At 33.1% G+C, this 27,465-nt stretch overlaps 4 protein-coding genes across 8 annotated transcripts; 2 read left to right on the top strand and 2 right to left on the bottom strand.

The window, feature by feature from the left end:
• Nucleotides 1-408: 408 nt before the first annotated feature.
• On the top strand, nt 409-3,529 carry LOC105764838 (E3 ubiquitin-protein ligase ORTHRUS 2). The gene is made up of 9 exons (XM_012583608.2): nt 409-977; nt 1,114-1,649; nt 1,748-1,873; nt 2,035-2,134; nt 2,223-2,284; nt 2,369-2,471; nt 2,585-2,741; nt 2,823-3,037; nt 3,124-3,529. The coding sequence occupies exons 1-9, from the start codon at nt 441-443 to the stop codon at nt 3,319-3,321; spliced, it is 2,034 nt and encodes a 677-aa protein (XP_012439062.1). The 5' UTR covers nt 409-440; the 3' UTR covers nt 3,322-3,529.
• Nucleotides 3,530-4,994: 1,465 nt separating this feature from the next.
• Nucleotides 4,995-7,156, top strand: LOC105764839 (mitochondrial import inner membrane translocase subunit PAM16 like 2). Its single transcript, XM_012583609.2, has 5 exons — nt 4,995-5,104; nt 5,208-5,265; nt 6,073-6,160; nt 6,300-6,430; nt 6,522-7,156. Exons 2-5 carry the CDS (start codon nt 5,263-5,265, stop codon nt 6,648-6,650), a joined length of 351 nt encoding a protein of 116 aa, XP_012439063.1. The 5' UTR covers nt 4,995-5,104; nt 5,208-5,262; the 3' UTR covers nt 6,651-7,156.
• A 12,428-nt stretch (nt 7,157-19,584) lies between these two features.
• Nucleotides 19,585-21,439, bottom strand: LOC105764837 (ethylene-responsive transcription factor ERF115). The gene is made up of 2 exons (XM_012583607.2): nt 20,956-21,439; nt 19,585-20,306 (listed from the first exon to the last, which is right to left on the bottom strand). Exons 1-2 carry the CDS (start codon nt 21,095-21,097, stop codon nt 19,747-19,749), a joined length of 702 nt encoding a protein of 233 aa, XP_012439061.1. The 5' UTR covers nt 21,098-21,439; the 3' UTR covers nt 19,585-19,746.
• Nucleotides 21,440-24,419: 2,980 nt separating this feature from the next.
• Nucleotides 24,420-27,246, bottom strand: LOC105764834 (APO protein 3, mitochondrial). 5 transcript variants are annotated; one of them, XM_052625711.1, is made up of 4 exons: nt 26,852-27,246; nt 25,565-26,741; nt 25,077-25,383; nt 24,420-24,929 (listed from the first exon to the last, which is right to left on the bottom strand). In XM_052625711.1, the coding sequence occupies exons 1-2, from the start codon at nt 27,244-27,246 to the stop codon at nt 25,895-25,897; spliced, it is 1,242 nt and encodes a 413-aa protein (XP_052481671.1). In that variant the 3' UTR covers nt 24,420-24,929; nt 25,077-25,383; nt 25,565-25,894. The 5 variants fall into 5 exon arrangements, with proteins under 5 accessions (XP_052481671.1, XP_052481673.1, XP_052481674.1 ...); XM_052625713.1 differs by having other exon boundaries at nt 25,077-25,271; XM_052625714.1 differs by having other exon boundaries at nt 25,077-25,700; nt 25,874-26,741.
• Between the last annotated feature and the right edge of the window lie 219 nt (nt 27,247-27,465).

Here is a 27,465-nt window from a genome sequence, read left to right as displayed (position 1 = left end):
AGTTTTAATCTCAATAATAGGTGAGCAAATAATATTTGAAGAGATACTTTTCAAAGTAATTATATTTTTTAATTATATAAGAAATTAAAGATACAAATACTCCTATTATAAAAAAAATATTATTTTAAAATTTATTTAACAAATAATATCAAATTCAATTGAGGTATAGAAATATAGGAAAATTAAAATATATAAGAGGGACAATATTGTCATTTGGTAGGAAATCATTTTAAGCCGTTGTTGCATGAACCATCATATTTTTACTCGTAAAAGGAAAAAGCTTACGTAGCCAATGATTCCCCGAAACCGCTCTTCTCCTCTATAAAACGCAGACTCCATTGTTGTCCCCATCATCCCAAAATCCTTCAAAGCCCTCACTCTTTAACTCTCTTTTAGTCCTTTTTTTTGTGTTCCGTTTTTGTTCTCAAAAGTGAACACCGATGGCGGCAGATGATGTTAACCAGCAGCCTGGTGATGCTGAGCTTTGCATGTTGTGCAAAGCCAGTTCAAATCCCGGGGAGGATATCATCCTTTGCATCGTCTGCCAAACACCTTGGCACCAGTCTTGCCTCATTTCCAGTCGTGAATCCCATTTCATCTCCGATGATTACTTGGGTTGCCCCGAGTGTGAAAATCGCATCAATGGAGATGATCTCGACACCTTGACCCCTACGAATAACGCGGTTGCTGCTTCTTCCTTTTCCGCCGCTGACAATTCCATGGTCGCTAAGATTCTGGCCATTCAGGCTGACAAGTCACTGACGGAGGAGGAGAAGGCCAGGAAGAGGCAGGAGTTGCTTAGCGGGAGACCAGCTGTTGAATCACCGGAACTGGAAGACAAGGACGACGGTGAAAAAAACAAGGGTAAGGTTGAGAAGTTCAAAGGGAAAGCAAAGACTACTGTGAAAGCGTCCAAGGTTTCTGATGAGAGCTTTAACTGCACCATTTGTTTAAACATGCCCGAAAGACCTGTTACGGTGAGCTTTTTGCTTAGATCTTTCACTTTTTTGCAGTGAACGATGTTTCGGACTATACGAAGTTTTATCATATTTCATGTTTCTTGTTGTTTCAGAAGTAATCAAACGAAGTGGTGGTTTGTTTTTTTTTTTTCAGACGCCGTGCGGGCACAATTTCTGTTTGAAGTGTTTCAACCAATCGGTTCGACAAGGGAAGCGAAATTGTGCCTTGTGTCGTAAACCGATACCTGCGGCGATGGCAAATCAACCTCGTATCAACCTTACGCTTGTGTCTGCCATCCGAATGGCAAAGATGTTGAAATCGAGTGGTGCTGGTGAAGGGTCTTCACAGGTTTATGAATATGTTCACAATCAAGATAGACCAGACAAGGCTTATACTACGGAGAGGGCAAAAAGGAAAGGGATGGCCAATGCTGCAAGCGGTCGGATCTTTGTCACGATTCCAACAGATCATTTTGGTCCGATACTGGCCGAAAATGAACCGGTGAGGAACCGAGGAGTGCTTGTCGGAGACACTTGGGGGGGTAGGTTGGAATGCAGGCAATGGGGTGGTCACTTTCCTCCTATTACAGGTATTGCAGGCCAGCAAAATCATGGTGCACAGTCAGTCATACTCTCTGGGGGTTACAAAGATGATGAGGATCATGGAGAATGGTTCCTTTACACTGGAAGGTAATTTTGTTTTCACCCTCCTGTTTTGTTCATCAAAGAGTTTGGATAACGTCGTAACATTGAATTTAACTCTGTGGTTCATGAGGAAAAAATTGCAGTGGAGGGAGAGATCTGAGTGGGAACAAAAGGACCAATAAGATCCAGTCTTTTGATCAAGAGTTTAAGAGTGCGAATGAGGCGCTTCGTCTCAGTTGCAGAAAAGGTTACCCTCTTCGGGTTATCAGGTAAGTTGTTCCAACTTCCAATATCTAAAGTTTTTTTTTTTTTCCATTACATATTTGTTCACGAATCCAAATTTAAATGTCATTGTTTAAACAATCAATGCTCAACTATCTGAAATTCTGACAGTTTGAATGAGTTTATATTATCTTGTGGTGATGGGCAGGTGTGCCAAGGACAAACATTCTTCATATGCTCCAGTAAAAGGGTTACGTTATGATGGGATTTACAGGGTTGAAAAATGCTGGCGAAATGTTGGAGTTCAAGTATTTTCTATATATCCAACACCATTATATTTACAATTTGGTTCTTCTTTTGCAATTGTAATATACTGATGAATGCTTTCCTGTGCAGGGCTTCAAGGTCTGCAGATATTTAATGCTTAGGTGCGACAATGCTCCAGCCCCATGGACCAGGTTCGTGCTTAGTTTCTACAATATTTGCCGATGAACTGTTTGATCTTGTACATATCACTTGGTTTTCCTTTATCTTCACTGTAGTGACGTGCACGGCGACTGCCCCAGACCTTTGCCAGCAATTAAAGAGCTTGAAAGGGCTTCCGATATAACGGAGAGAAAAGAAAGCCCGTCGTGGGACTTTGATGTCAGTATATACATACAAATACAGCCTAATCTTGAAATACAAATACTGCTGTTTATATTTCAGTTGCATGCGTGGTCTTGTTTGTCACCTTGGGTTATGATTTTTGTCTTCAGGAAGCTGATGGGTGCTGGAAGTGGATGAAACCACCACCAATGAGCAGGAAAAAAGAAAAAAAAAATGGCGAACCTTATGCTGCTTCCAGGAAGATTGTGAGGAGAACAGTAAATAAAAAACCACTGAGTGAAGCGGCTAGAAAGAGGATTCAAAAAGGTTACCTTACTGCCTTCCTTTTTACTGCCTTCACCAATTATCTAAAAAATTGAAGGCAAATAAGTTGCTTTTGTATTGCAGAATTTGGTTGCAAAATCTGTTCGGACGTGCTGTATGAGCCAGTGACGACAGCTTGTGGTCATAATTTTTGCAAGCTTTGCTTAGTAGGTGTATTTGCTGGGAGGTCAACTCTAAGGGAGAGAAATGCAGGTGGTCGGAACCTCCGCTTTAAAAAAAATGTCATGAAATGCCCAGCTTGCCCTAATGATTTAGCTGATGATTGGTACGACTTAGAGGTATGGTTTCCAAATGCAGTCTGAATATGTATACTTCGTCAGTTATATTCTCTGATGGATAATCAAACTTATGAAACATGATGAAGGTGAACATAGAGCTGAAGAACCTGATTGCGAAGCAGATGAGAGAGTGTGAGAATTTTAGCAGTGCCTTTGAGAAAAGAACCATGGACGAAGATTCGTCTGAAGATTTGTCTGGCAACAGCGATAATGAGGAAGGTTCAGAGGATGATGAAGTGGAGCTCAAACCAGAAAAGCCTTCAAAGCAAAGGAAAACCAATTGAATGGTTACCGCCATTCAATTTTATCAGCTAATTTCCCAGTTTGAAGAACATTTATGTCGTACTTGTTATATTCAAATTTTATTCTACCTTGAAGCTTGGGAAATATTAAAGATTATGCTTCTTGGATTTGAAATATTAATTTGTGTTTGATCATGGGCCGAAAGGTCGAGGTAATATGTTGGAGAGGCTATAGTTCGAGTTATTCTCAGTCACGTGACATAAATGATTTCTTAAAAAAAACTTTCTGTTCACTTTTCTCTCCCGTACGTTACTTTAAAGTTAACGGCAACATTTCATTTTGTTAGCAACAATTTGTGACCATCACCAATCAATTAACGAATTTTATTAGTTAGTATTTCTTTTTTGTCATAATAAAAAATTTCTTTGATGATCTCTCAATGTCATTAATGAAATTAGCGAATTTTATCGGTTAATATTTTTATTATAATAAATGATATCTTTAATGATCGCTCACATAGCGAGTTTTATTAGTTAATATTCTCTTTATTGTAATAAAAATTCTTTGATGATCGCTCACATGCCACTAACGAAATTAACGAATTTTATTAGTTAATACTCTCTTTATTGTAATAAAAAATTTATTTGATGATCGCTCACGTCACTAACGAAATTAACAAATTTTATCCGTTAATATTCTCTATATTGTAATAAAAAACATATATGATGAATAGTTACTATTTATCCTAGTTTTGTCTTTTATTATTTTAGATTTTTTATAAAATTGAAAAAATATTTTAATTTTTAATGAAACCTTTTATTTTTACCTATAACTCCTTTTTAACTCTTAATAATTAGAGGAAAATACACTTAAATAAAATAATTTATAAAATTAAATAATTAAAACATTTTGCAAAAATTAAATGTTAATTTTGGATTTTGTTAACCAAAAATAACATTTTATCTATATATTGGTTAATTAGTTTGTACGTTTCTTTAATGGCAGAGATGCTTTTTGAAATTTACAAGTCTCTTTGCAAGTGATTTTTTTTATAATTTATATTTATGTTAAAGCATAATTAAATATTTTTAAGAATATAATTTATATTAAAAATAAAATAATAATTAGAGAGGAGCTAAAGGAGTAATCTGTCCCTTTACTGGGGTTCCAGTCCATCCACTGGAGCTTTAAGCTCCACTCCAGCCAAAATTTATTGGTGAAACCATGGAGATTGAAATACGTGGTAGCTCATAGTTTAAATATAATTTTTGGAAAACAGTTATCAAACATTTTTTTTTATTTTTAAAACAATAAAATATTTATGTTAGAAACAACAATAAGTTAGGTGCAACGATGATGTATATTGTATTTTAAAAAGAAATATTGGTTTGAATTTTAGAATAAGGCAACCCTAAATCGAACCGTAAAACAAATAATAAAAAATTTTAAATTATTTATCAAAGAAGGTTAAATTTATTATTATGTTTGATATTTTAAATTAAAAAAAAACTGTTTTATTCATTCAAGTTTCTTAATAAAAAGATTAAAATATAATCTTTATCGCACTACAAAGATATACGGGAAGTAGTTAAAATATAATTTAGAAGCCCAAAATCTCTTTGTGTTTTAATAACCGACTTGTCGAAACGCATTTTGGTTTCCAAAATGGCCCAATATGGAGTGTTTAATTCGATTTGTCAGTTTAACGAAACAAAGCCCAACTTATTATATACCTGTCAACAAGCTTCTAATTCTCATCCCTTTCGTTCAAAAACCCTAATAATCATCCAAAAACCCTCACTCTTTAATTCCACATCTCCTTCTGTAAGTGACAGTATATTCCTCTTCTTTATCTACTTATTATTGATTATTTTCTTTTTATTTTATTAACATTTTAGTGCCTTTAATATATTTGATATTTTTGCAGGTTTAGGCTTTGGGGATTCCGAATTATCTTCGACAGTAACCTTAAATCTTCAGCTATGGTAAATAAATCTGAACCCTGTTTTTTATATTTCTTTTCCGTTCTTTGAAGTTGTTTTGCTTTATTGATTTTTGTATTAAAAATTCCACTGGAATATGTCATTTTCAGAAGCACTGTTAAAGGTAATAATGTGGTCTATTAATTTTAAACAATTAAGGGTTTTCCTTTTGATGCCATGTTGTTTGAAAAACCTTGTATAATATGCTAGTCAAAAAGTTATGTGTCGTGTTGGGAAGCACTTGTTCATGTTCTTGGAACTTGGAAGTGTTTTCAAAGTCATCAATGGAATGTTGTTAGATTTCGGGAATTTGGCGGTCTCCTTCAACATGACACATCAAATATCTTCGGAAGTACTCATCTTATAATCTTATATGTGCATGTATTGCTATCATGCTTGCAATTTTCTGGGGGAAATGATATTAGTTTTCTTGGCAATCTCGCAGCTGGAACATTTTTCTAGCTAGTGCAATCTGAGCATTGAGCTATGAGTTGTGATTTAGGGACATGGTTTGGATAGGATAATTGCTTGTCATGTTTCCATTAGGATGGACTTTCCATTTTGATAATTTGGGGCACTTTATCACATTGTTCAAGATAATGAAATAGCATTCTGAGAAACCTTATGATGGTATATAGCAGTTTTATTGGCCCTAAATTTGGTTATCTTCAATGGCTCTAGTATGTACTACAGTATGTGCTTTGCTTGTTCATACACACTTTAAAAAAAAAAAAAAGGGGAAATCTTAGTAAGGTAACAGAAAAAGGCTATTAGAAAGTCAACTTTTTTTTCCCCCATGTGTTTGTACAGGCTGCTAGAATTCTTGCAAACTTGATTGTTATGGGATCTGGAATATTGGGAAGGGCTGTTTTCCAGGCATACCGTCAGGCTCTTGCAAGTATGTCTCTCCACTGTGTCATGGCTTGCATTTTCTTTAAAATAAAAAAAATGATCATTATAATCTTGCATTTACGCAGTTTGTATACTATGTTTGAAGTCCTTGAAGTGACAACCACTAATATATGCTTGGATTGCAGATGCCTCAAAATCTGGTGTCGCTCAAGAAACAATGCAGAATATCAGGAGAGGAAGCAAAATTATGGCCGAACCAGAGGCAAGGCAGATATTAGGTGTGACAGAGCATTCATCCTGGGAGGAAGTCTTGAAGGTTTGCTAGATAATTTTACTTATTATCCTCTGATATTATGCCTTCTTTTTTATGAAGTTTTATTGAAAATTTTTCAATGAGCTACTTGCAGAAATACGACAACTTGTTCGAGCAAAATGCTAAGAACGGGAGCTTTTACCTTCAGTCAAAGGTTCATCGGGCTAAAGAATGTTTAGAAGCAGTTTACCAAGAGAACGCTCAGGGAACCCCAGATATATAATCAGTTGAACACAATACACCTGCAACGATAACTCCATTCCCCTAATCGGGGAAAAAAAATCCTTCTGAATATCCATGAGCTCACAGAAAATCCACTTGTGATAACACTATTTATTGCAACCATTTACTGTAATCCAATTAATGATACTTGGCAGTGTGAGTTTATTGAGTGACAGCAGTATGTGAAGCCAAATATGGTGATGGGATATGATGAACGTGCTACATTATTCCCTACATTACATTTACTTTTATATGTAGGTGTAGGGGATGGCCCTTGTTTGGTAGGCAGGAAGGCTTTTGGAAAACACCTAGTTGTGGTTGCCTGTCGGCAAATCCGCACTGATTGAAGTTAAACTAATTTTCATCGTCATGTATAAAAGTGAACAAGAAAGAAAGGTATGTACCCGGAAGTCATGACACCTTTATTCCTACCTGTTGGTACTTTTTGGATGGGTGATCGGAGAAGAATTATTTTGGGAAAATAATAATTATTTTATTTTGATATCAGTTAGATAATATAAAGTGATTTAATAGCAATTTTTTATTAAAGTATTTTTAATCAGAAATAACGATGAAAGGAAGCTATTAACTTATGCAGAGAAACAACCTAATTTAAAAAGTTTGCAATTGATAAATAATTAAATGATTAAAATGTCATTTATAATAGTTGATTAATGTAATATAAATTAATAGGCAAATATTACGTTTCTTCCACTTCCAATAAAATAAAATACCAAGTTCACTTATATAAATAAATATAATTGAAATGGTCATTAAAAAATATAGTAAAATTACTCAAATATTAATATCACAGCAAAAGTTCAGTAATATGTGACGATGGAATCCAAACTCGTCTTAATTTTTATAATGATAATTTTAGGAAGAAGGATGCTGTGGTGGTTTGTGATGGTTTTCCTAAAAGGTAGAGATCTCAACGAATACATATGATGAAGTCAGGGAGGCTGGCCCTCCTAAAACTGAAAAATTTTACTTTCGACTTTCAACTTTTACAAGATTTTAATTTAGTAAAAAAGTAGAATTAGACTTTGGCTTCTCCTTCAAAATGACAAAAATTGTATTTAATCTTTTAAAACTTATAAAGATATGAGTTATTGAAATTGTGAAATTATGATTTAACTCTTGTTAGAATATAAAATTTAGTTCTGATTTTTTTTTAAAAATTCCTAGTGACAAATACTCTATTAATGTCTTCAAGTGAGGAAATAATTGTTGTTAATTAGGGATTGAGGTGTGAAATCAGAAGGACGAAAAACAAAAAAAGTGATGAAGTATAAGAATTAGCACTTAGCAGCAGAAATTGGAGGCGTCAAAAATACGTTAAGGATCCGAAAGAGAAAAAGAATAATAAGGTGAAGAGTGCGGGGACCCTATCTGTTGTCACTTTTCTTAAACGGAATTTTATAAGATTTAAACCACTGAAATTGGGGATAGTTTTTCAAAATCCCTAAACATTTTCTTCCTCTTACACAACTTCAAAATATATGTATTTTCTTAGTTTTAATTTCCTTGTTTTTTTTTTAAAGAATCTCATCAAAAGATTATGATTTTAAAATCTGTAATAATAATTATCAAATACTTTTAAAATTTAAAACCTTTTGTTAAATTTCATCATCATTGTTTAAATGAATAAGGGACAAATTAATTAAAATCCAAAGTAATATAAATGTATTTAAAATTTTAAATTCATTACAAAATAAATATTTAAGTTTAAATAGGAAGTGAACAATGTCTTCTAGAATATACATAATTATATTCAGGTGGTGCCAATTGATTTACAAAATCGTCAACGTCCACACTAAACATTGGAACTTGATTAGAAGCACAAGAAGATTAGAGAAACGCGTCAGGTGACAAGGACAACAAAAAAGCTATGATGGTTGCTGTGTTTGGAACATGGACTGTAATAATTGGTGTGTTGACACTCATCTGCTTTTTCAGTATTAGCTGCACAACATGTTTCCAATGGTAGACCTCAGTGATCTGTACTTCAATCCTTCTGGAGTCAATTCCCAAACCTACTTCTGATGTGAAATAAAAAGAGGAAAATGAAGCAATTGCAGCAAAGTTTGACCCTCACTCACTCCACCGCCAATACTCGAGATTTCGGCCGCCCCAACATTTGGTTTTCCGCCGCTGCCCATCCCTTCTTTTGCTTTGCTTTTCAGTTTTCATGTCTCCCAATTGCGCCGTGGCGATTGGGCTCACATCAAATGGACATAATTTTAACAAATTACGATAAGTGACCCTCCTTATAAATCATCATGCCATCCAATTAAATCAATTCTAGAAATGACACCTTTTCAGTATTTCATACCATTTAAACCATTTCTAATAATTAATTATGCATGCTCACTCATTTTTCTCTTTTTGGATGTCACTACAATACGATTTTTGAAAATAATTTATTTTTCTAAAAAATTAATATTTTTTGTGTTTGGATGAATCATGAAAATAACTTTTTATTGTTTGGCGCTTTCTTAAAAATATTTTATAAATGTTGTTTTAGTGAAATAAACTTAAATTTGAGATTTACTATAAGTAATGAATTGATATGAAATTATAGTAAATAAAGAATGTTCATGATGTTAAAGAGTAAATTGTAAATTTTGTGAAATTTATAATTGAAGCAAGAGAAGTGGTATTTATGAAAATTTGTTATGTGAAATAAGATATTATAATGAATTATTTGATTAAAGTGCTTATATGGTGAAAAATAAATTACGTGGCAATAAAGACTAAATTGAAAAATGTACAAAAGTTTACGTGTGAACCAATTTAATATGTGAATAAGAAAATTATGATAAAAGTTTAATGAATGTGTTATAAGATAATAAAATATGTATGGAGTATTGTAAAAGTGAAATTTTGGAAAAATATGAAATTTTATGATGGCAAGGACTAACTTGTTAAACTTGAGAAAATATGTGGATGAAATAATAGAAGTGAAATACATAGAAATTTGATATGTGAAACAAGATGTTGAGATAAATTAACAAGAAAGGATATTGATTTAATATGATTAATTAGTGAATATTGAACTTTTATGACAAAAAAACCTAAATTGAAAAGTTATGAAAGTTTATAAGAAAATATTTGATAAGTGAAGAACGTAGTAGAAAATGTAACATTCCGATTTTTGACCCGATATTCGGTCGAGTATGAGGGTGTTATAGTGAACAAAGTCTTATCAATTTAGAAAATATTTTACGGAAAAATTAGTAATTATTTTATATGAAACAAGTATTGGAAAATGCTGAAAATATATTTTACAAAAGCTTTTATGTTAAAAAAAAATATATATATATATATATATTTGGAAAAGAAAAGAAAAGATATTAATATATTTGTGAAATAAAATTGTGTACATCTATTTTTCACACAGAAATAAAATTACTAGAGTGATAAATACAAGTATAGCCTTTAAATATGGTATGAAGAAATAGAAAAACAAACCATCATTGTCGAAATCACAAAAAGGAAGAATATTGTTAGGTTTCCCTCCATTTTTGAAGGCCAAAAAGGTTGCCAAGTGTTTATTTATTGATTTTATTGTAGAATATTTACTGAGTTTTGCTTTTGTGTTTTCTTTGTTTCGGCTCACGCTTTCAAAAGGACGGTGCCGAAGAGCGAAAAAGAACAAAAAGAAAACCGTAATAATTAAGATGAAGAATATATTACAATCAATAAGATGCATTTGAGGTCTCCACTCTCCATGTGGTGGTTGATTATTTATTAAATTGGATATTTGGCCCATAAATTGGATATTCGGATCGAAATGTTGAAAATTTAGATGTCAATAATCTTTATTCTTCTTATTTATTATCTTGTAATTGAGGTAGATTTAATTGGTTGCTATACGAACCGACAAAACGTGATTGTCCAAACTCTAGCTTTACTTTGACTACATACTATATGTTATTATTTAAATATGTTATAATTGAACACGCACGGTATTTCCTTTTTTCACATCATAAGTTTATATGTGGAATTATATTTTTTATAATTATAAATAATTGTAATTTTTAGATTTATTGTAATTATATCGTACTTCTCTGTGTCATGTTTGGTAGTACAAATTATAATTACACGTTATATAATTTATATTTTAAAAACTATTAAATACTATAAAAATTAGTATGATAAAAATAATTTCTAAGTAACAAAATTTAAAATTAAATCATCATATGTATTATCTTAGTCTCAAAATATAGTTGCTAACATGATTACTAATAAAAATAAACATCATATGTAATTTTATCTAATTATTCTAATACATATTTGTTGGGTTATTCCCTCTTTACTATTTATCATCATCTGTTGGTCTTTGACCGAGTTCATCGTCATCTAAATTTGATTCTGTATCATTTAGATTAACATCTCCTTCCATGTACTCTACAAAGTATAAATCATCTCAATTTCACCTATGACTGAAGTTATGAAATATGCAATCTACTAGTACGATCCAACTTTGTTTTTTTATCTATACTAAGGTGATGTTATTAATATGAGAAATGTTTTTTAGAACTACAAATGTCTTATCAACCACATTTTGAAGTCTTAAATGTCTCAAATTAAAGAGCTCATGAGCTGTCAATGTCATGCCCGATTTCTAGATTAAAATTTTTGGGCTATATTTTGTTACTGTTAAATTTTTTAATGGGCTTCTGTTTGGGCCTGAACTATTAGAATGCCAAAAAAGCCCTAAAACCTAAACTCTAAACCCTTGTGCCATACAAATTTTAACACCTCATACTTGACCCATTCACTGGGTCCGGGTATTGGATGCCACAATTACCCATTATTTCTTAATAAGTTCCTAGCCGATTATTTGCAACAATAACAAATTAAATACCCTTATCCGGTACTTAATTTCATAAATAATAATAGCTTCTCTTTAAACAATGAAATAATTTCTATTCCATACATGTACTAGGTTGGTGTCGACATTTCAACGTAAGAGACTTGAACAGTTACTACAACTTAATAGGACTTGTGATTTTGCTTCGGTTATATTCGATTATTCCCTGAGGCGTAGTATCCAAGGGGTGGCCCTCTACATGCATGAAACAATTACAACCCTTCATATGGGCTTGGTTATATCTGGTTTGGTCCCTCATCACGATCCTCGAGTCAACTCTTAACCTTGCAATCATCCACTTCAAATGTAAGTTCAGACGAACTTAGTGAGATTCCATTCAGTAATGTCATATTGATTCTTTAGTTCAGGAGACAAGAAACGAAATGCAATTTTTAAAACCCCCCATGCATCATTGGGAGCACCACAGATTTCCTGGTGTAGCAGCGTCTAGCAGTCTGCGTACTATGGTGGCGGTCTATTGGATGATACATATCAATTCAGTGGATTCTTACCGCGTTACCATTACTATGTTCAACTCAAGGTTTGACTGCTTGGATCTTCTTTAGGGTAAAGACCCCATTTTAATCATTCTCTTCGATCATTTTACTTGGAGGATTTAGCGATTATGAAACTCCCTATTCCTTGCGATTTCGTACTTGCATAATGATCCTATAAGATCTTTTCCACTTCTGGTTATCTTTCCATGATGTCTCCGAGGTGTTAGATAATACCCAACAACTAACTTTTCCTTAGGATTTCCCTTGGCGAACTCATTTGACATGCCTAAGATCCCATTCCATGCCACCTTCGGCGAGTTCCCTTATTATCATTGTGGTCTATGCATTTCGGGCACATCTCGCTTATGCGTACCTACAAATTTATCATGTCATTCATGTCGCCCTTTCTATCTTAGCCCATAGAGTACCATCTGTATGGTGAACTCCCTTGTAGGGGTCCCATGTCTTTCATTTTAACGGTTCTTTCCACATTTTTCGTCACAACAGACTTTCCGTAATGTCATAACGACATATCACCATGGTCTAACTCAACATAATCCCCATGTTTAACGTCCTGGCGAACTACCTGCACTCATATACTAGTGGGCTCTATTGGTTGCCTTATCTGAGCTAAGGTCTTACACCCTTCTTGCCATATATTCCCTTGGTCTTGGCGGACCACCCGTGTTTACTGCCCCGATAGACTATCTGTTCTATGTTTACTGTCCCAGCAAACTATTTGTTCTGTGGATGCCATGGAGTCTTTTAGCTGTGGTTTCACACCGATTCACCATCTTGCCGTAATATCATATGATGTTCTGGAGTCTTTCATCCATGGTCTTACTCATTATACCTAGCTGTTATAGCCTCTTTCATCTATAGTCTTACACTGTATACCTTATACCTTGTACCATACTGCCATGACATCTTTCATCCACGGTCTTATGTTACGTACCTCATACCAGATTGCCATAGCCTCTTTCATATATGACCTTACACCATATACCTTATACTAGATTGCCATAGTCTCTTTCATCTATGGTTTTACGCCATATATCGTCGCCACGGTATCGCTCCGAAGGACCAGTCAATACTGCTGTCGCGGTAAATACCTTTTCATAATTTTCATTTCCCGAATCCTCCTTCCATTACCTCCCTTACACCCCCTAACTTTGATGCTCGAACATCGCAGTTTTATAACTCACTCATTAGTTTCCCATCCTTTTCAAATAATTCTTGAGGTTAGTGCTCGAACTCGACATTCGGAGCATCGTCATCGAATTTTTATACAAAGTATTTTAAACCCTATTTTATAAAGTTTGTTGATTTTTTCATTGCTTACAAACGGACTATGGCATGGACTTTACTATTCCATATGGGTGTTAAATTTTGGGATTTGACATTACTTGCTTTTGACATTAAACAAGAATACTGTCGAAACCATTTTTTATTGAAAAAAACGAGAATCGATTTTGAAAATGGAATGAGAGTCGCCACCAATCTTTTATTGGGATGTGATCGGCTCACCTTAAAACGATTTTGGTCTACGAGATTTGAGAAAATAGGTTCGGGAGACAGTTTCGCACGAGGAAGGGTTAGCACCCCCGTGACGCCTAAAATTGGTACCGAATTGATTGTTTAATGTCTTAGTGTTGAAATTTTGAAAAGATTAAAAAAAATACGATTCTTTTAAAGTTCAGCTTTGAATAAAAGATATACTCATTTTGAAGAAATAAATTATCACACTCAGTGAGTTAGAGTGCGGCAATTTAATCGTCAAAGTTAAGTATTTTCAAATTTTTGAAATTCATGAATTTTGGAAAGGTTGTTCGGTCATTCAAGTCAAGCAAGAAATCGGGATCCAATAAGTTAGGTTTCGATTTCTTGAAGTTCTTAAATATCCAACATTGCCTTTATTTTAAAATCGGGATAACGGAATGTCACATCCAGTAAGTTAGGATCCAACATTTTGAAATCTTAAATGCTTAGTTTTAAAATGCTATGGTTTTAATAAAAGAAGCACATGGCTATCTAATTCATCGAGAAAAATTGGAACCCAGTAAGTTAGGGCACAATTCTCTCGAGAATTATAAACGCTAGGCCTTTTTTTTTTAAAAATTATGAAATAAAAATGATTTTGGGGTTTTAGTGAAACCGAATATTAAAAAAATGCAATGGGATGTTAATATACAACACAAAATAATAGGCTAAAGTATACTAATAATCATTGATAACCAATAAATACGAATAAATAATATAATACATATGCGGTAATAATATCAAACACACATCATGCAAACACAAATATCAACATTCAACAACTAAATGAATTAATAGTCAATTTTAAAAGAAATGCCAAGTGAAATAACATAAATAAAATATAATAAGTTTTCAACTAAAGAAAAATGAATATTGAAATATATCAAAAGGTTAAAAGGAATACTATATGAAATAATAATATAAAAATGAATTTTAAAATAAACTCAAAATAATATATATGCTAATTTAAATAAACGATACATACAAAATAAAATTTTATAATAGTATATGTGTGGTAATATATGTACAAAAATTGAAGTAAGTAAAGTATATAAGGGAGTATTTTAAAAGAAATAAATTATATATAAGATTTAAGACATATATACAAATATATATTTCAAAATAAGTTACTAAAATTACATACATGAAAGTATCAACACATAACTTTTAGAAAAGAAAGTTTTAAAAATATTATAAAGTTATAGAAAATGTACCAATTATGTTAAATAAACGTAAAAAGAAATATTGATTATAAAACCTAAGTAGTGATTCAAAATATATTCAAAATTATAATATTTAATAAATTAAAATAACGATGTATGATAAATTTAGATAATATTAGTTTGAAATAATAGTAAAATTACACTAATAACAAGTTTTAAAACAATATCCAATTCAAATATCATTGTAATGTTAGATCTTTTTTAAATAAATATAATAAAATAAGAACTAATAAGTACTAAAAGGAACTAAACCAAAATTGCAACCAAAATTTAAAAAGAGAAACAAATTCGAGCCAAATTGATAATTGATTCAACATTGAGGGACTAAAATAACAATTAAGCGCATAAATCCAGGCACTCAAACCTAATCATCGAAACGGTGCCATTTAGTCATGGATCTAATTGAAATTGGAACGAAATATGAGGTAGCGATTTAAAAAAACAATAAAAATTGAGTTGAAATGAAAACAAATATGGAGGGGCTTGCTGCGGAATAATCCCATCAGACCCAAAACGCGCGGATCCTTCCCTCAGGTCGGGTCACCGAACGGGTCAACAGGCCTTTAAACGGCGTCGTTTCTTTCGTTATATAAAAACAAAACTAAACCCTAAAATTAGCAACCTATTCTTATTTTAAAGAATACCTAAAACCAATATATAAAAAAAGGGCTCCCTGCACCGCTTCATGCCCCGGCCATTCGGAAGTTCTCCGATCCATCGCCCCAACTCCGATTAAGACGAAGAGGACGATGATTCGGATTCGCCACAAAGGTAAAACCCTTAACTCTCCCTCCGTTTCCTTTTCTCAAACAGTGAATAAAAGAAACAAAATCAAAGAATCGAAGAAAAAAAATTGCAAGAGAATAAAACTCGAAATCACCTCTAGAAACTGCTTTTCTATTGCTTTTTAGAATTTTTTGATACAATCTCCCTGTGGGTTCTCCCCCCTTCCCCCGTTACAGGTTTTTGAAAGGCTTTTTTATAACCCCGAAACAAAAATGAAAAAAATACAAACTCCTTTTTTCTTTTCTTTTTCTCTGCTTTTCTCTTGTTGTTTGTTTGTGTGTCTGTTGCAGGTATGGCCGTACGGAGGAGCGTGGCGTGGAGGCGCACGTGTGGGAGACTACTGTTGCGGTGGCTGAGGCAAATAGTTGCTTTAGGGTTTTTTTTGAGAATGTTTTAGGGCTAGGTATGTGGGCCATTCGGGTTAGGCCAACTTGGGCTAGGGTTGGCTGATTTTGGTGTTATTAGGCCGCTCTAGGTTTGGGTAAGATTGGGTATTGGGCTGATGTAATTTGGGGTGTTATTTTATTTGTTTTTTATTATTTATTTTAATACAATTAATATTTTTTAAAGTTTTTATTTTTAAATTATTTTAAGTAGCCTAGATATGGATTTTCCAACTAACCTTGTAATTAAAATTAAGTAAATGAGATATTTAAAATAAACTAATGTTTTCTTAAAACGGATTAGATTTTAAATGTGATTTTCAAAATTGGATCAAACTTATTTTTTTTAAAAGTGAAACTTATATATTAATGCTATTATGAATAAAAATAAATGGATATATATATCAAAAACTTATGTTATGATTTCTTTTAAGAATTACTAAGACTTCTGTTGTCGAACTATTTTTATTGAACTCAAAAGTTTTATAGTCAATGGTGCTTGTGTTTGGCATCATTCTCCTAAATGGTATCGTACCCCATGATATAGTACAAAAAACATTTTCTATTTACATAATTAGCATTAGACCTGTCCAAGGGTCGGGCTTGGACAATGATTTTTGTACCTCGGGCTAGCCTAGCCCAAACTCAATTTAAATAATAAAATTATTTTTAAATTTAATTATAAAAGTATATAAAATATCAATTACAAATATAGTTTTTTAATAGTGAAATGGGCTTTTTGGGCAAGCTAGGCTGGCCCAAAAATAGGCCTAGGCATGAATTTTTCTGGAATCGGGCTTCGATCTGACCCGAACCATGGACATCTTTAATTAGGATCAACATTCTAATATTTAGGTTCACGGTTCAAAAGTCTATAGCTTTAATTATAAAATGTTACATAAATTTAATTAGGAAAAAGGCTTATGATGGGTTATATTCCTTTTTCATAATACATAAATTAAGTAAAAATAATATAAAATTTATAATATATATAACCTTTATAAATTGTTCAAAATTTTCATAACACTTCTTATGAATAATATAAAATTTTGTCATAACTTTAGAAAGTTGTTTTTCATAAATAAGTTATGATAAAAAAACAATAATATTTTTATAAGTAAATATATTACTTTTATAAGATATAGCATGGAAATGAAATAAGTTATGTCCTTAGCCATAACTTTTATAAATAAATATATTATAACACTTTTATAACATGCAAATTATTTTATAATAAACTTTTTACCATAATTGTAGTGTTTTTTAAGATTTAAATAATATAATTTTTTATAACTTTATAAAATACATAAATTATTTTTATAATATAATATTTTAGAATTTATAATATAATAAAATCTTGACTATAATCATCCCAAACACTTATACGTGTTCATGCTTATAATATAACTTGTATTGGATTTGGATGTAATTACCCACATAATTACTCTAATTCTCACCCTCTTCCTAAGAATTGAAAAGTGTAATTTGGTGCTCCAATTACACTAATTCGGCGGAACCCACCAATTACAATGGTTACACAAACAAGCCACTCTTGTGTAATTACAAACAATTACACCCAAATACAAGCAATTACACCTAAATCCACACCCTTTTGAGTGTGTTATATGTGCAGTTTTGTTGTTAAAAGAGGAGAGGTACCAATGATGGCTAAGAATGACTCATCATATTCTGGTTGAACAGGTCACTTGAACCTTATTTTGAGCTGAGCTCAAAAAGAAATATGTCCGAGAAATTGTATTTGGAAGATAGGATGCAGGAATTTATAATGTTGACACAGTGAAATTTTTTCGGTGGTAGATTAGGAATGGAAATTATTACAACTCAGTAGATATGCTCTGGAGATGGTCCTGACTAAGGAGGAAAGTTGTAAACAATTCTTCCACGGGTTGAGAGATGAAATCAGGGCACGGTTGGTTGCACATCGAATTCAAGAATTTTTGGATTTGGGCGAATGGCAAAAATAGCAGAGCAAGCTATGAGTTTGGATAGGAAACCTGACGAAGCCCGAGTTCAAAGTAAAAGGGTAGGAGGAGCTAGTTCGCAACCTTTTTCGAAACAAGCTAGAGATTTTTGAGAATCATGGAGATCAACCCCCCAATATTTTTGATCAAAGAGAGGTCGGCCTAGACATCCATCAACATCAATGGCCAACATAGATAATTCTACTTGAGGCACAAATATCTCGAAATATGATTATTTTTGCAGTTGGCAAGTTCATTAACCAATGTGTAGAAAGATTGCTAGTGTGATAACGTGAGTAAAAAACTAATTTATTACATATATATTACAATAGTAAGACTTAAAGTAAAGAATAACCGATACAAATTGAAAATTAAAACTAGAAAGATACGTAAAAATTCATGTTTCTTGAAAATAAGCTTCTCTTTTTCTAAAACAAGTTATGTGATTGAAAATAATATAGTAAAACATGATAAATAAATAATATTCTTACCAAATGTAACTAATTTGTTGATCTATGGTCTAATTTTGAAGCTTAGAGTATCAGCTATTTGTTTTCTAAAAAAAATGGAGCAGCTGAGGGTGGCAAAATGTAGTTGTAACGAAGTTGGTGTGGTTTATGGACATCCGGTAATATCATTCTGTAATGGATAATAAGCAACGTAACTGAGAAAATTGGAAAAAGGTTGGGTTCGTATGAATGGGGGTTTAGACAAGTTCTTTTCCAAATTTGAGTATTGTATTTAATAATAGAATTTTCATTGACTCAATCACCAATATCTGTGGAGGTCAACTTTCTTCGGCAAGTTACACACTTCTACTATCTCTTCATCATCCTACTTTTGCTATATACTATTATTTATCCTTCTCATAAAATTCTTTATATACCTCCAAAGTCTTTCATATCTGATCTGGCTATATTTAATTTGAGTTAGCAATATACCTAGGAGTTGGTATGTGGTTACCCTATTTTTAATCTCCACATAAACCCTGCTTCAGATACGGAAACAGAAAAGCAATGCCAAAATTCAACTCATTTTGAAGGTAGAATTACTCCATTTAGGGTAGACTTAAATTGCTATCGCAAATGACCGTATTATAATTACGGACGTAACTATGCTATTCTACTGATTTTTATTTTCATTTTGCCTACTTTATTGTTATAATAATTATAGTTGCCTATCAAAGTATTCACATATATACAGACACATGTAACTCAAGTAATGAGTTTAGAAAGGTTAACCATCCATATATATACATATACACAACCAGCTTATATTTAATAGGTAAAAATCTTATCATTTTAACAATGCAACTACACCTTATTACCTCATTCAATCTCTTTAAAAATAAATCCAAATAATTAAAATTTAGTGACAAATATAGAATCATATACCTTCAATATATATAACCATTAAAAATTAAATGAAATGTCAAAATTTCATTAGCACGAAATTAAAATTGAAACCCATTGTAGCTTCTACTACTTCAATTGTAGGAGTATTATTTAAGCTAATTAAAGCCAAGTTTGGCCACAAATTATTCCCTTCATATTTCCTGCAGTTAATGCAATTCTCTCCCTCATTTTCTTGCATTTTTTTCCAAGTTAACCTACTGTGTTTTGTCTTCATAAAGAGAGCTTAGAATATATTAAAGAAGCCCATAAAATATCATGATCAAACCAACGATTCTGGAATTGTCAAAAAACTTGAAGGAAAAAAAAAAAAGTTGCCACAAGAGTTTTAAACAAGTTTATAAGGGAATGAAATGCATGCAGAAGCAAAACCCAAACGATGATTAAAACAGTACTCTATTGATCTCTTGAATAGTAATAATCATAATCTCCCATGTTGTTGGTATGATCTGAGGTTGGAGATGAACCACCAAAGTGCAATGAAAATCCACCCATATACCCTTGTTGTTGAGAAGTTAACGTTGTGGAAGATGAAGATGAAGATGAAGAGTGAGAACTAGTAGTAAAAGCTGGCCAGGATCCATAGGCAGCACCACTTGGCATGGCGTAGTTGAAAGCAGTATTGGGTAAGCCACCGCTGAGGAGCTGCGCGTACTGAGAAATATTAGGATAGGTTGGTGGCGGATGAGGTGGCGCCTCCGTCCGTTCCAGTTCTTGACGAGTTGTTGTGAGATAACTGGATTCTAATCTTCCTTGAACTCTTTCAGGGAAGTTAAGCTTTGCTTTGCTTCCTTTAAACCTAAGTGCTGCATCATCATAAGCTAAGGCCGCTGCTTCAGCTGTTTCAAACGTTCCAAGCCAAACCCGAGCTGCCTTTTTCGGGTCACGAATTTCGGCCGCCCATTTCCCCCATGGTCTTTGCCTTACTCCTCTATAGTGTCTTCTCCTGGCGTTCCCTTCAATTAAATAAAAGGGGGTTAAAAAGAACAAACATCGTATTCAGACGAAAACTATGGGTTGTATTGTACATGTGTTTTTTTTTCTTTTCTTTTTCTTTTGTGTTTTGTAATGAAAAAATAAAAACACAAAAAGGATCAAAGAATAACTTGATATTGAAGGTTTTAGTGGGAAAAAACCAAAGATGCGTGCTAAGTAAGAACATGAATAACGGCCGTAATCTGAACCAGGCCGCAAAGGAAGAAAAGGAAGAACTCAAAAGACCAATGATATATGTCATTCAAAGTTAGGAAGTTGGCTAGAAATTATTGCAAGGGGGAGAGCATTTATGCACTCATAATGTAAGCTTTACTCACAACATAAAAAATCCTGCAAATACTGGTAGAAAAAAAAAGTGAATCCATGTACTGTTCAGACTTTATATTTATTTTCCTGTGTGCCCACCCATGAATTAACCTTCATATTTTCAGCATCTTGGTTTGGAATTGGGATTTTTGGTCCTTTTTAGGAAGAATAAAATATGATTAAGTAGGGCTTATGAATATCGCCAAATAAAAACTTTAATAACTATTTGACAGAGATCCAAAAATAGTAAAAAAAAATCCAAAAAAATTATACACACACATATATATATATGATTATGCATACCCTGATCTTGAGGTTGAGGCTGTTGATGAGATTGGTTTTGTTGAGCAGTGGGGTTTGGATGTTGATCATCATGAAGTTGAAGAAGAGGGTTACTGTTATTGTTTCCAATAACTTGAGCTAGGGCATGAACCATAGCGTTCATGTCTTGTTGAGACCTAGCAGAATAGACCGGAAATATAGGATCAATATCCACCTCCTCAGCGCCGGCCGTTTCTTCTTTCGCTTCCGATTCATGACCGGAATATTGAAATGGCCGCTTCCCCTGTCGTCGATCCACTTTGAGGTTTGATAAACCTTCCCCTTTTACTAATTTCTAATGATAGTCTTTCACTCTGTATCATGCAAAACCAGCAAACCCAAAGAAGATATTTATAGTTTTCTCGGATTAACCAAAGCAATAAACATGGAAATTTTAAAAAAAAATACAATTAATATTGGAACTAAAATCAATGAGAAAACGAAGGGAAAAGAGAGCGGCGAAAAGGAATTTGATGGTGTAACTATGGATTTTTATATGTGTTAATTATAAGATTCTTTTTAAGTGTGAACAAGGGTTGAAGATAGCTGACAATGCTGAAAGCCATCTATGGAGTTCAATTTGTAGACTTTTTATTTATTTATTAAAATATATAATTTAAAAGTACCAATAGCTAATAGTACTTAAAGATAAATATTTGAATGTGTTTCAAATGAAATTAAGAAATCAATTACAAAATTCTTACTAAAACTCTTAAACTTATGAATCAACTAAACTAATTTTCCACGTGCCAAATATATATTATTTAACAAATTAATTTGCTATCTTTTATACATTTTAGCTAGCATGTACCATGCTTTTTTCCCCAAAGATAAATAAAGAGTGCATGAATCTTACTTCAACTTTAAATATACGAGGGTAAATTTTCTTTTTGCTCACATAGAGACAAGAAATAAATCATTACTTTTTTTTTTTATGTTGGAATTATTGTAATATTCAATAAATCACTTTGTACGAAAATCTCGGGTAAATTACACATAAAATCCCTATTTTTTTAAAATTTACCGAAATGGGCCCGATATTTTATTTTTTACCGGAATAGGCCATTTTCCCCGAAATCGCGTCCACGTCAGCGCGATGTCAGGGGATGTGTCAGCAAATCGCGTCCACGTCAGCCCGATTACTTATATGGCAACAAATTGCGTCCACGTAAGCGCGATTTGCTAACGTGGAAGCAATAATTCATGAACAGTTTATGTTTTTTAGCTTGGAAAACTTTGAAAGGCCATAACTTTTGGCTCGGTTGTCCGATTGAGACGATTTTTTTTTATTTCGAATAATTCTTGAAGGAGGTTTGCCGCAGTTTTTGTCCAAAAAGATCATTTTTTGCCTCTAAATTTTGATTTTTTCAGTTTAAAATTGAATTTTGAAACATTCAAATCATTATTTTCCTTATTTATTTGAAGTAAACACCGGATTTTTTTTACAGAATTGTTGTATTATTTTTTTTGATTTGACACGTGTATGGAATAGGTCCGATAAATCGTTAGAACGTAAGTAATATAATTAAGATAATAACAACATTTTTATAATATGTCAATTAATTAGTTTAGCTTAGTTGGTTAAGATGCTTGCTTTTTTCCCTTAGTACATTGGTTCAAATCTTATTGGTAATAATTTTGAATCTTTTTGTACTTGTTGCATTTATTTTTTAATCAATTAACTCATTAATATTACATTAATATATATTATTAATACAATAGTATAGACGGATTGACAATTTGAGCTACAATATTATAAATATTAACTACAATACATAATTTGAGCTACATATTACAGTAATACATTAATATGTATTATTAGGGGCAAAATATAAAAAAAGGGGCAAATTACACATAAAAGCCCTATTTTTTTAAAATTTACCGAAATAGGCCCGATATTTTATTATTTACCGGAATGTGCCATTTTCCCCGAAATTGCGTCCACGTCAGCGCGATGTCAGGGGACGTGTCAGCAAATCGCGTCCTCGTAGGCGTGATTTGTGTCACGCAAGCAAATCGCTACCGATGTGGACGCGATTTGTCGACACGCCCCCGACATCGCTACCGACGTGGATGCGATTTCGGAAAATGACCCATTCGTAAATAATAAAATACCGGCCCATTTCGTAAATTTTAAAAAATAGGACTTTTTGGTATTTACCGAAAATCTCAATTTATGAAGTTTATGCATAACATATTCAAAATGGAAGTGTATGTATATGTATATTTATAACTTAGCGGAGTCCAAATTTGTTTTTTTTTTATAGGAATAGATGTTTGCTTATCAGGAGTATTATTTTTATATATGTTTTAGTATATTGATTACCAATAAATTAATTCAATTAGTAATGTTTGGTCATTCTCATAACTTATTTTTAACAAAGAGAAGGGTAAATTTTCACTTATTTTAAAGAGGTCTTATTTTTACAAGACTTATTACTCATCATTCTAATTTTAAGTTTAAATTTATACTAGCTATTCTTTATTTTATGTCTAACTATTATAATATACATGTAATAAATAAAGTATTTTTTTATATTATTACACTAGTAATCAAATGATGCATAAATATAATTCTAATTTTGTTATCAAGATGTACAATATAATGATTAGTGATGATTCCCTAATGCGGAGCCTAGTAGAGGCCTAGGGGGCCATGGCCCTCCCAAGGTTAAAAATTTTTACAATTTAGATATATTATGGCCCTCCCTAAAATATAGGTAGGCCCCCCAAGGTTTAAGATTTTTGCAATTTTTCAAAAGCATTGCTTCTTTTGGATTGATTGTTTTTATGTTTAAATCGATTGTCATGTTAAAATATTGCTTCTTTTGAACCAATTGTTTATATATTTAAATCGATTGTTATGTAACATGTTCAATTTTATCTTGACTCCGCCACCGCAAAAAATCATGAGTAATAAAAGGAGAGAAAATGATTTGAAGTGAATTTCCTTTTTTCCCCTAAAGATGTTGGAATCATATTTGTACAAGTGTTTCTCAAGTTCCTTCTTGTTGTTCTTGGTAGTAAGATAGATGAGTCACGAGTGGAAGTCTCATCTCTGTAGGTCGACTTAAATAGATCCTAATGAGACTTGGCAACGCCAACGTGTAATGTAAATAAGGGAACTGTATCATAAGTCATGCAGGTGAAGTATGGTTTTATTTGAGTGAGGGTATTTTAAGATTCATCGAAGCATTTTTTGATCAAGATATTTAACCCACCATATCAATAACTAAAATCAAATTAAATACTATTTTTCCACTTAATTATTGAATTACCAGCCATGACTTCCCTTGGAAATATAACAAATACACATCTGAAATAGAAGTACATAGAAGGCAGGGTCAGCCCAACCTATATATAGCAACATTAATGAAAGTAGGTAGACAGGGTTACTAAAGGTTTAGGTTTGCGAGTGAAGCAATAATTCATTACACACGTGATAATTTCACAGAAAAATTAAATTAGTTTCGTCAAAATTAGAAACAGATGTGTATGGAAATTCAATACATGTAGGTAGCAGTCAAATGCACCAAATTTCAACACTTGTTTGTGTGGGAATTTAAAGAAAAACTATAAACCAAACTTCTAAATTCACTATTTCACATCAAATCTACAATGCTTTTCAGAAAACAAACCTACCCTTTCAGTTTTCATGTTTGATAAGTCACTTTCTAAACTGGTAACCGACTAAACCAACTAATTCCAACAAAAATTCATAAGTGAACCCACATGATCCAACCATTTAACTCCGATAGCTTGGTTAAGTCACTTTTGCTCAACCCTAGACATAACAGAGTTGAGACCTGCATTTGGGTGGAAATGGCTCCGTCTGCTAAGCCTGTTAAATCTCTAAGAACATGAATGAACCCTTTGGTTTTCAACAGCTAGAAATTGAAGTAGCAGTGGCTGCATGACAATGTCACAGGGTGAAACAATGACAATAGACTACCCACCTGCACAGGTGTATAAATAAAAGAATTGCAGGTCAGCCAAAAGGTTGCTTTCTTAAATGAATTTGAAGACATTCAGCTACTTATATTCAATCTCAATCTCATGCAAAGAAAAAGGCAAAAACAATGGCTTTAGATCTTGAACCTCACCTGAAAAACCAATGTGAATTACAAGTATAGCTCTGCTGATCATCCAGGGTACTGATGTCCTATGTTATCCAAACTCGGATGACTATTGGATTTTGGTTTGTGATAATAATAATCTTATATTGTTCCCACTCTTCATTTTTCTTAAAATATTTGTGTCTGAAACATATTTGAACATTGGTGTGACTCTCCAAAGACCTAAATACATGAAAACCTTTTAAAAAATTAACTCTATTCGTGTTAGACACATAGCCATATCCATTGGCCATACAGATTTAAGCCTTTGCCATAAGGAAGAGGAACTTCATATCTAGCAAAATGAAGAAAACATTTCTGCAGAAATAAATGAACTGAATATAATGGAGATTAGTAGAGAGTAATAGGACTTAGATCTTAGACCTCAAATAATAGGAATTATATCTTATGAAAAATAAACCAAAGAAATACAGCAGAAGAGTACAAAAATTATTATACTTGAATAGAGAAGCTACCTTATGCTCATCTTCCCTCGTTTAACCTGATGTTTCCATATTATCCTCTACATTTAGCTCCTACCGTTCCAGAGACTCAACCAACTTCACCACTTTCATGAAATTCTTATTTCAAATGGGCAGCTAATGGAAGGAGCTGTCATAAGGACATCAGGAATTGAAACTTCAGCATGCGAAACGAAAATGACACCTCACATCTAAATACTTTAAGACTAAGTTGTTGAGGCTTGGTTAGTTGTAATAATTTAGCTGTAAAAACCGAGGACCGAAGGGTTTTGTCAGGGGGTTCTTTGTTAATACATCGAATACCTCTGCGCAAAACAGAGCAATTCAAGCCACAAGATCAACTTCATCACGTTCAGGGGGAACCACATCTAATCTCATCATACTTCTATATTGATCTGGAACAGGTGCACCAGCTTGTACACACAGCTCCACCACAGCAGGGGCTTTACCATAATATCTCTTCAAATCGTTACGCAGAGGAGGACCGTTCAAATCGTGAACATGCCAGACATAATTAGGACCAACGAGATCATTGATGGTTGCTTCTTGCCATGCGTGCAAACCATTTCGGGACTGGTGCTTCGATGCTCTACACATCCTGACTTTATGTCCCTTAGGACCAACCTGAACCTCTGGACAGTAGCCGCACGTCCAGACATTGTACTTCTCCATGATCTTTCTCACACCTCCTATCATTTCAAACCATGAATCCAATGTCCTTGTACTCAACTCTATCAAGTTGGTATCTTCAGCATTTAACTCCAAATTTGGATCCCTTCTCAATACATCAACTTCAGTGTCATCAACGTTCTCAAAAAACAAGTTGGTTTCCATTTCATCCATCCCGGCCACTGACTCGAAATCCACTATTCTACCTTCAATAGAGTATACAGGTTTGGTTCTTCTCTTTGAAGGGTAGTTTTCAACATCTACACCAGCTTGTATACAGAGCTCTAAAATTGCAGGGATTCGAGGGGCACTGAGTCTTTCATCATGAACAACCCTAGATTTCCCAACACGATCATAGAGATGGAAACATTTGGGGAAAAATATCACATCACCCACCCCTCCTTTCCTCCATACATGAGTGGCACTCCTAGAACCGCTTTTTGGACCAGTACAAGTACGGATTTCATGACCCACATTTCCAATATGAACCTCATAACAAAATCTAACCCCCAAAAGAACAAAAAAACATCAATGTCTTATCTAACTCATCTGTTCTAAAATTCACATATTTTCAGAAGTAATCGAAAAAGATGAGGCGGTTTTTGAAGTTACCTGCATCGTTGAACTGGGATGAACTGGAGGAGTTTGGACAAACCGGAGAGGATGAGTTCACGAGCTCGGTAGACTCGGTGAGCGACGTCGACGAGTTCAGGGACCAACAACCCATTGGCGGGAGGATGTTCAAGCAATCTACAAGGTTGGGATTTTCTTAATTCTTTTTCTTGTTTAGCCCTTTTAATCAGTTCTTTCATGGGTGTCGGGTACGGTTTCCTTTGGGACTTGTCTGTCCGTGGCTTGGGCACGTCTGAATACATAGGATCGCCATTATTGTCTGGGAATGAATGGAAATTTTGGGTTTTTCCAGATGAGAAGAAGTAGGCTTGATTGCACCGACGATGGAGTTTGGGGAGCTGAGAGATTTGTAATAACAGAGACCTTTTCTGCATTTTCCAGTGAGTTTCCTTTCCCTCCCGGCTTTGCTCATCGGCAAAAGGAAATTTTTTTTCCCTTTTTGGTTAATATATATTTTGCCAACTCAATTTATGCATTTTTATTTGGTACACTCAAAATAAAATGTTTGTAATCTAAACACTCACGTTCTGTAAAAAATCGATATAATAATAAATTTAGCCCTAAATTTTTACTTATTATATCAATTTAATCAT

This window comes from Gossypium raimondii, chromosome 12 (assembly GCF_025698545.1).
Source record: "Gossypium raimondii isolate GPD5lz chromosome 12, ASM2569854v1, whole genome shotgun sequence".
Classification (NCBI taxonomy): Eukaryota; Viridiplantae; Streptophyta; class Magnoliopsida; order Malvales; family Malvaceae; genus Gossypium; species Gossypium raimondii.
The sequence above is the reverse complement of the archived record's forward strand: the minus strand, read 5'-3'. Positions and strand labels throughout refer to the sequence as shown.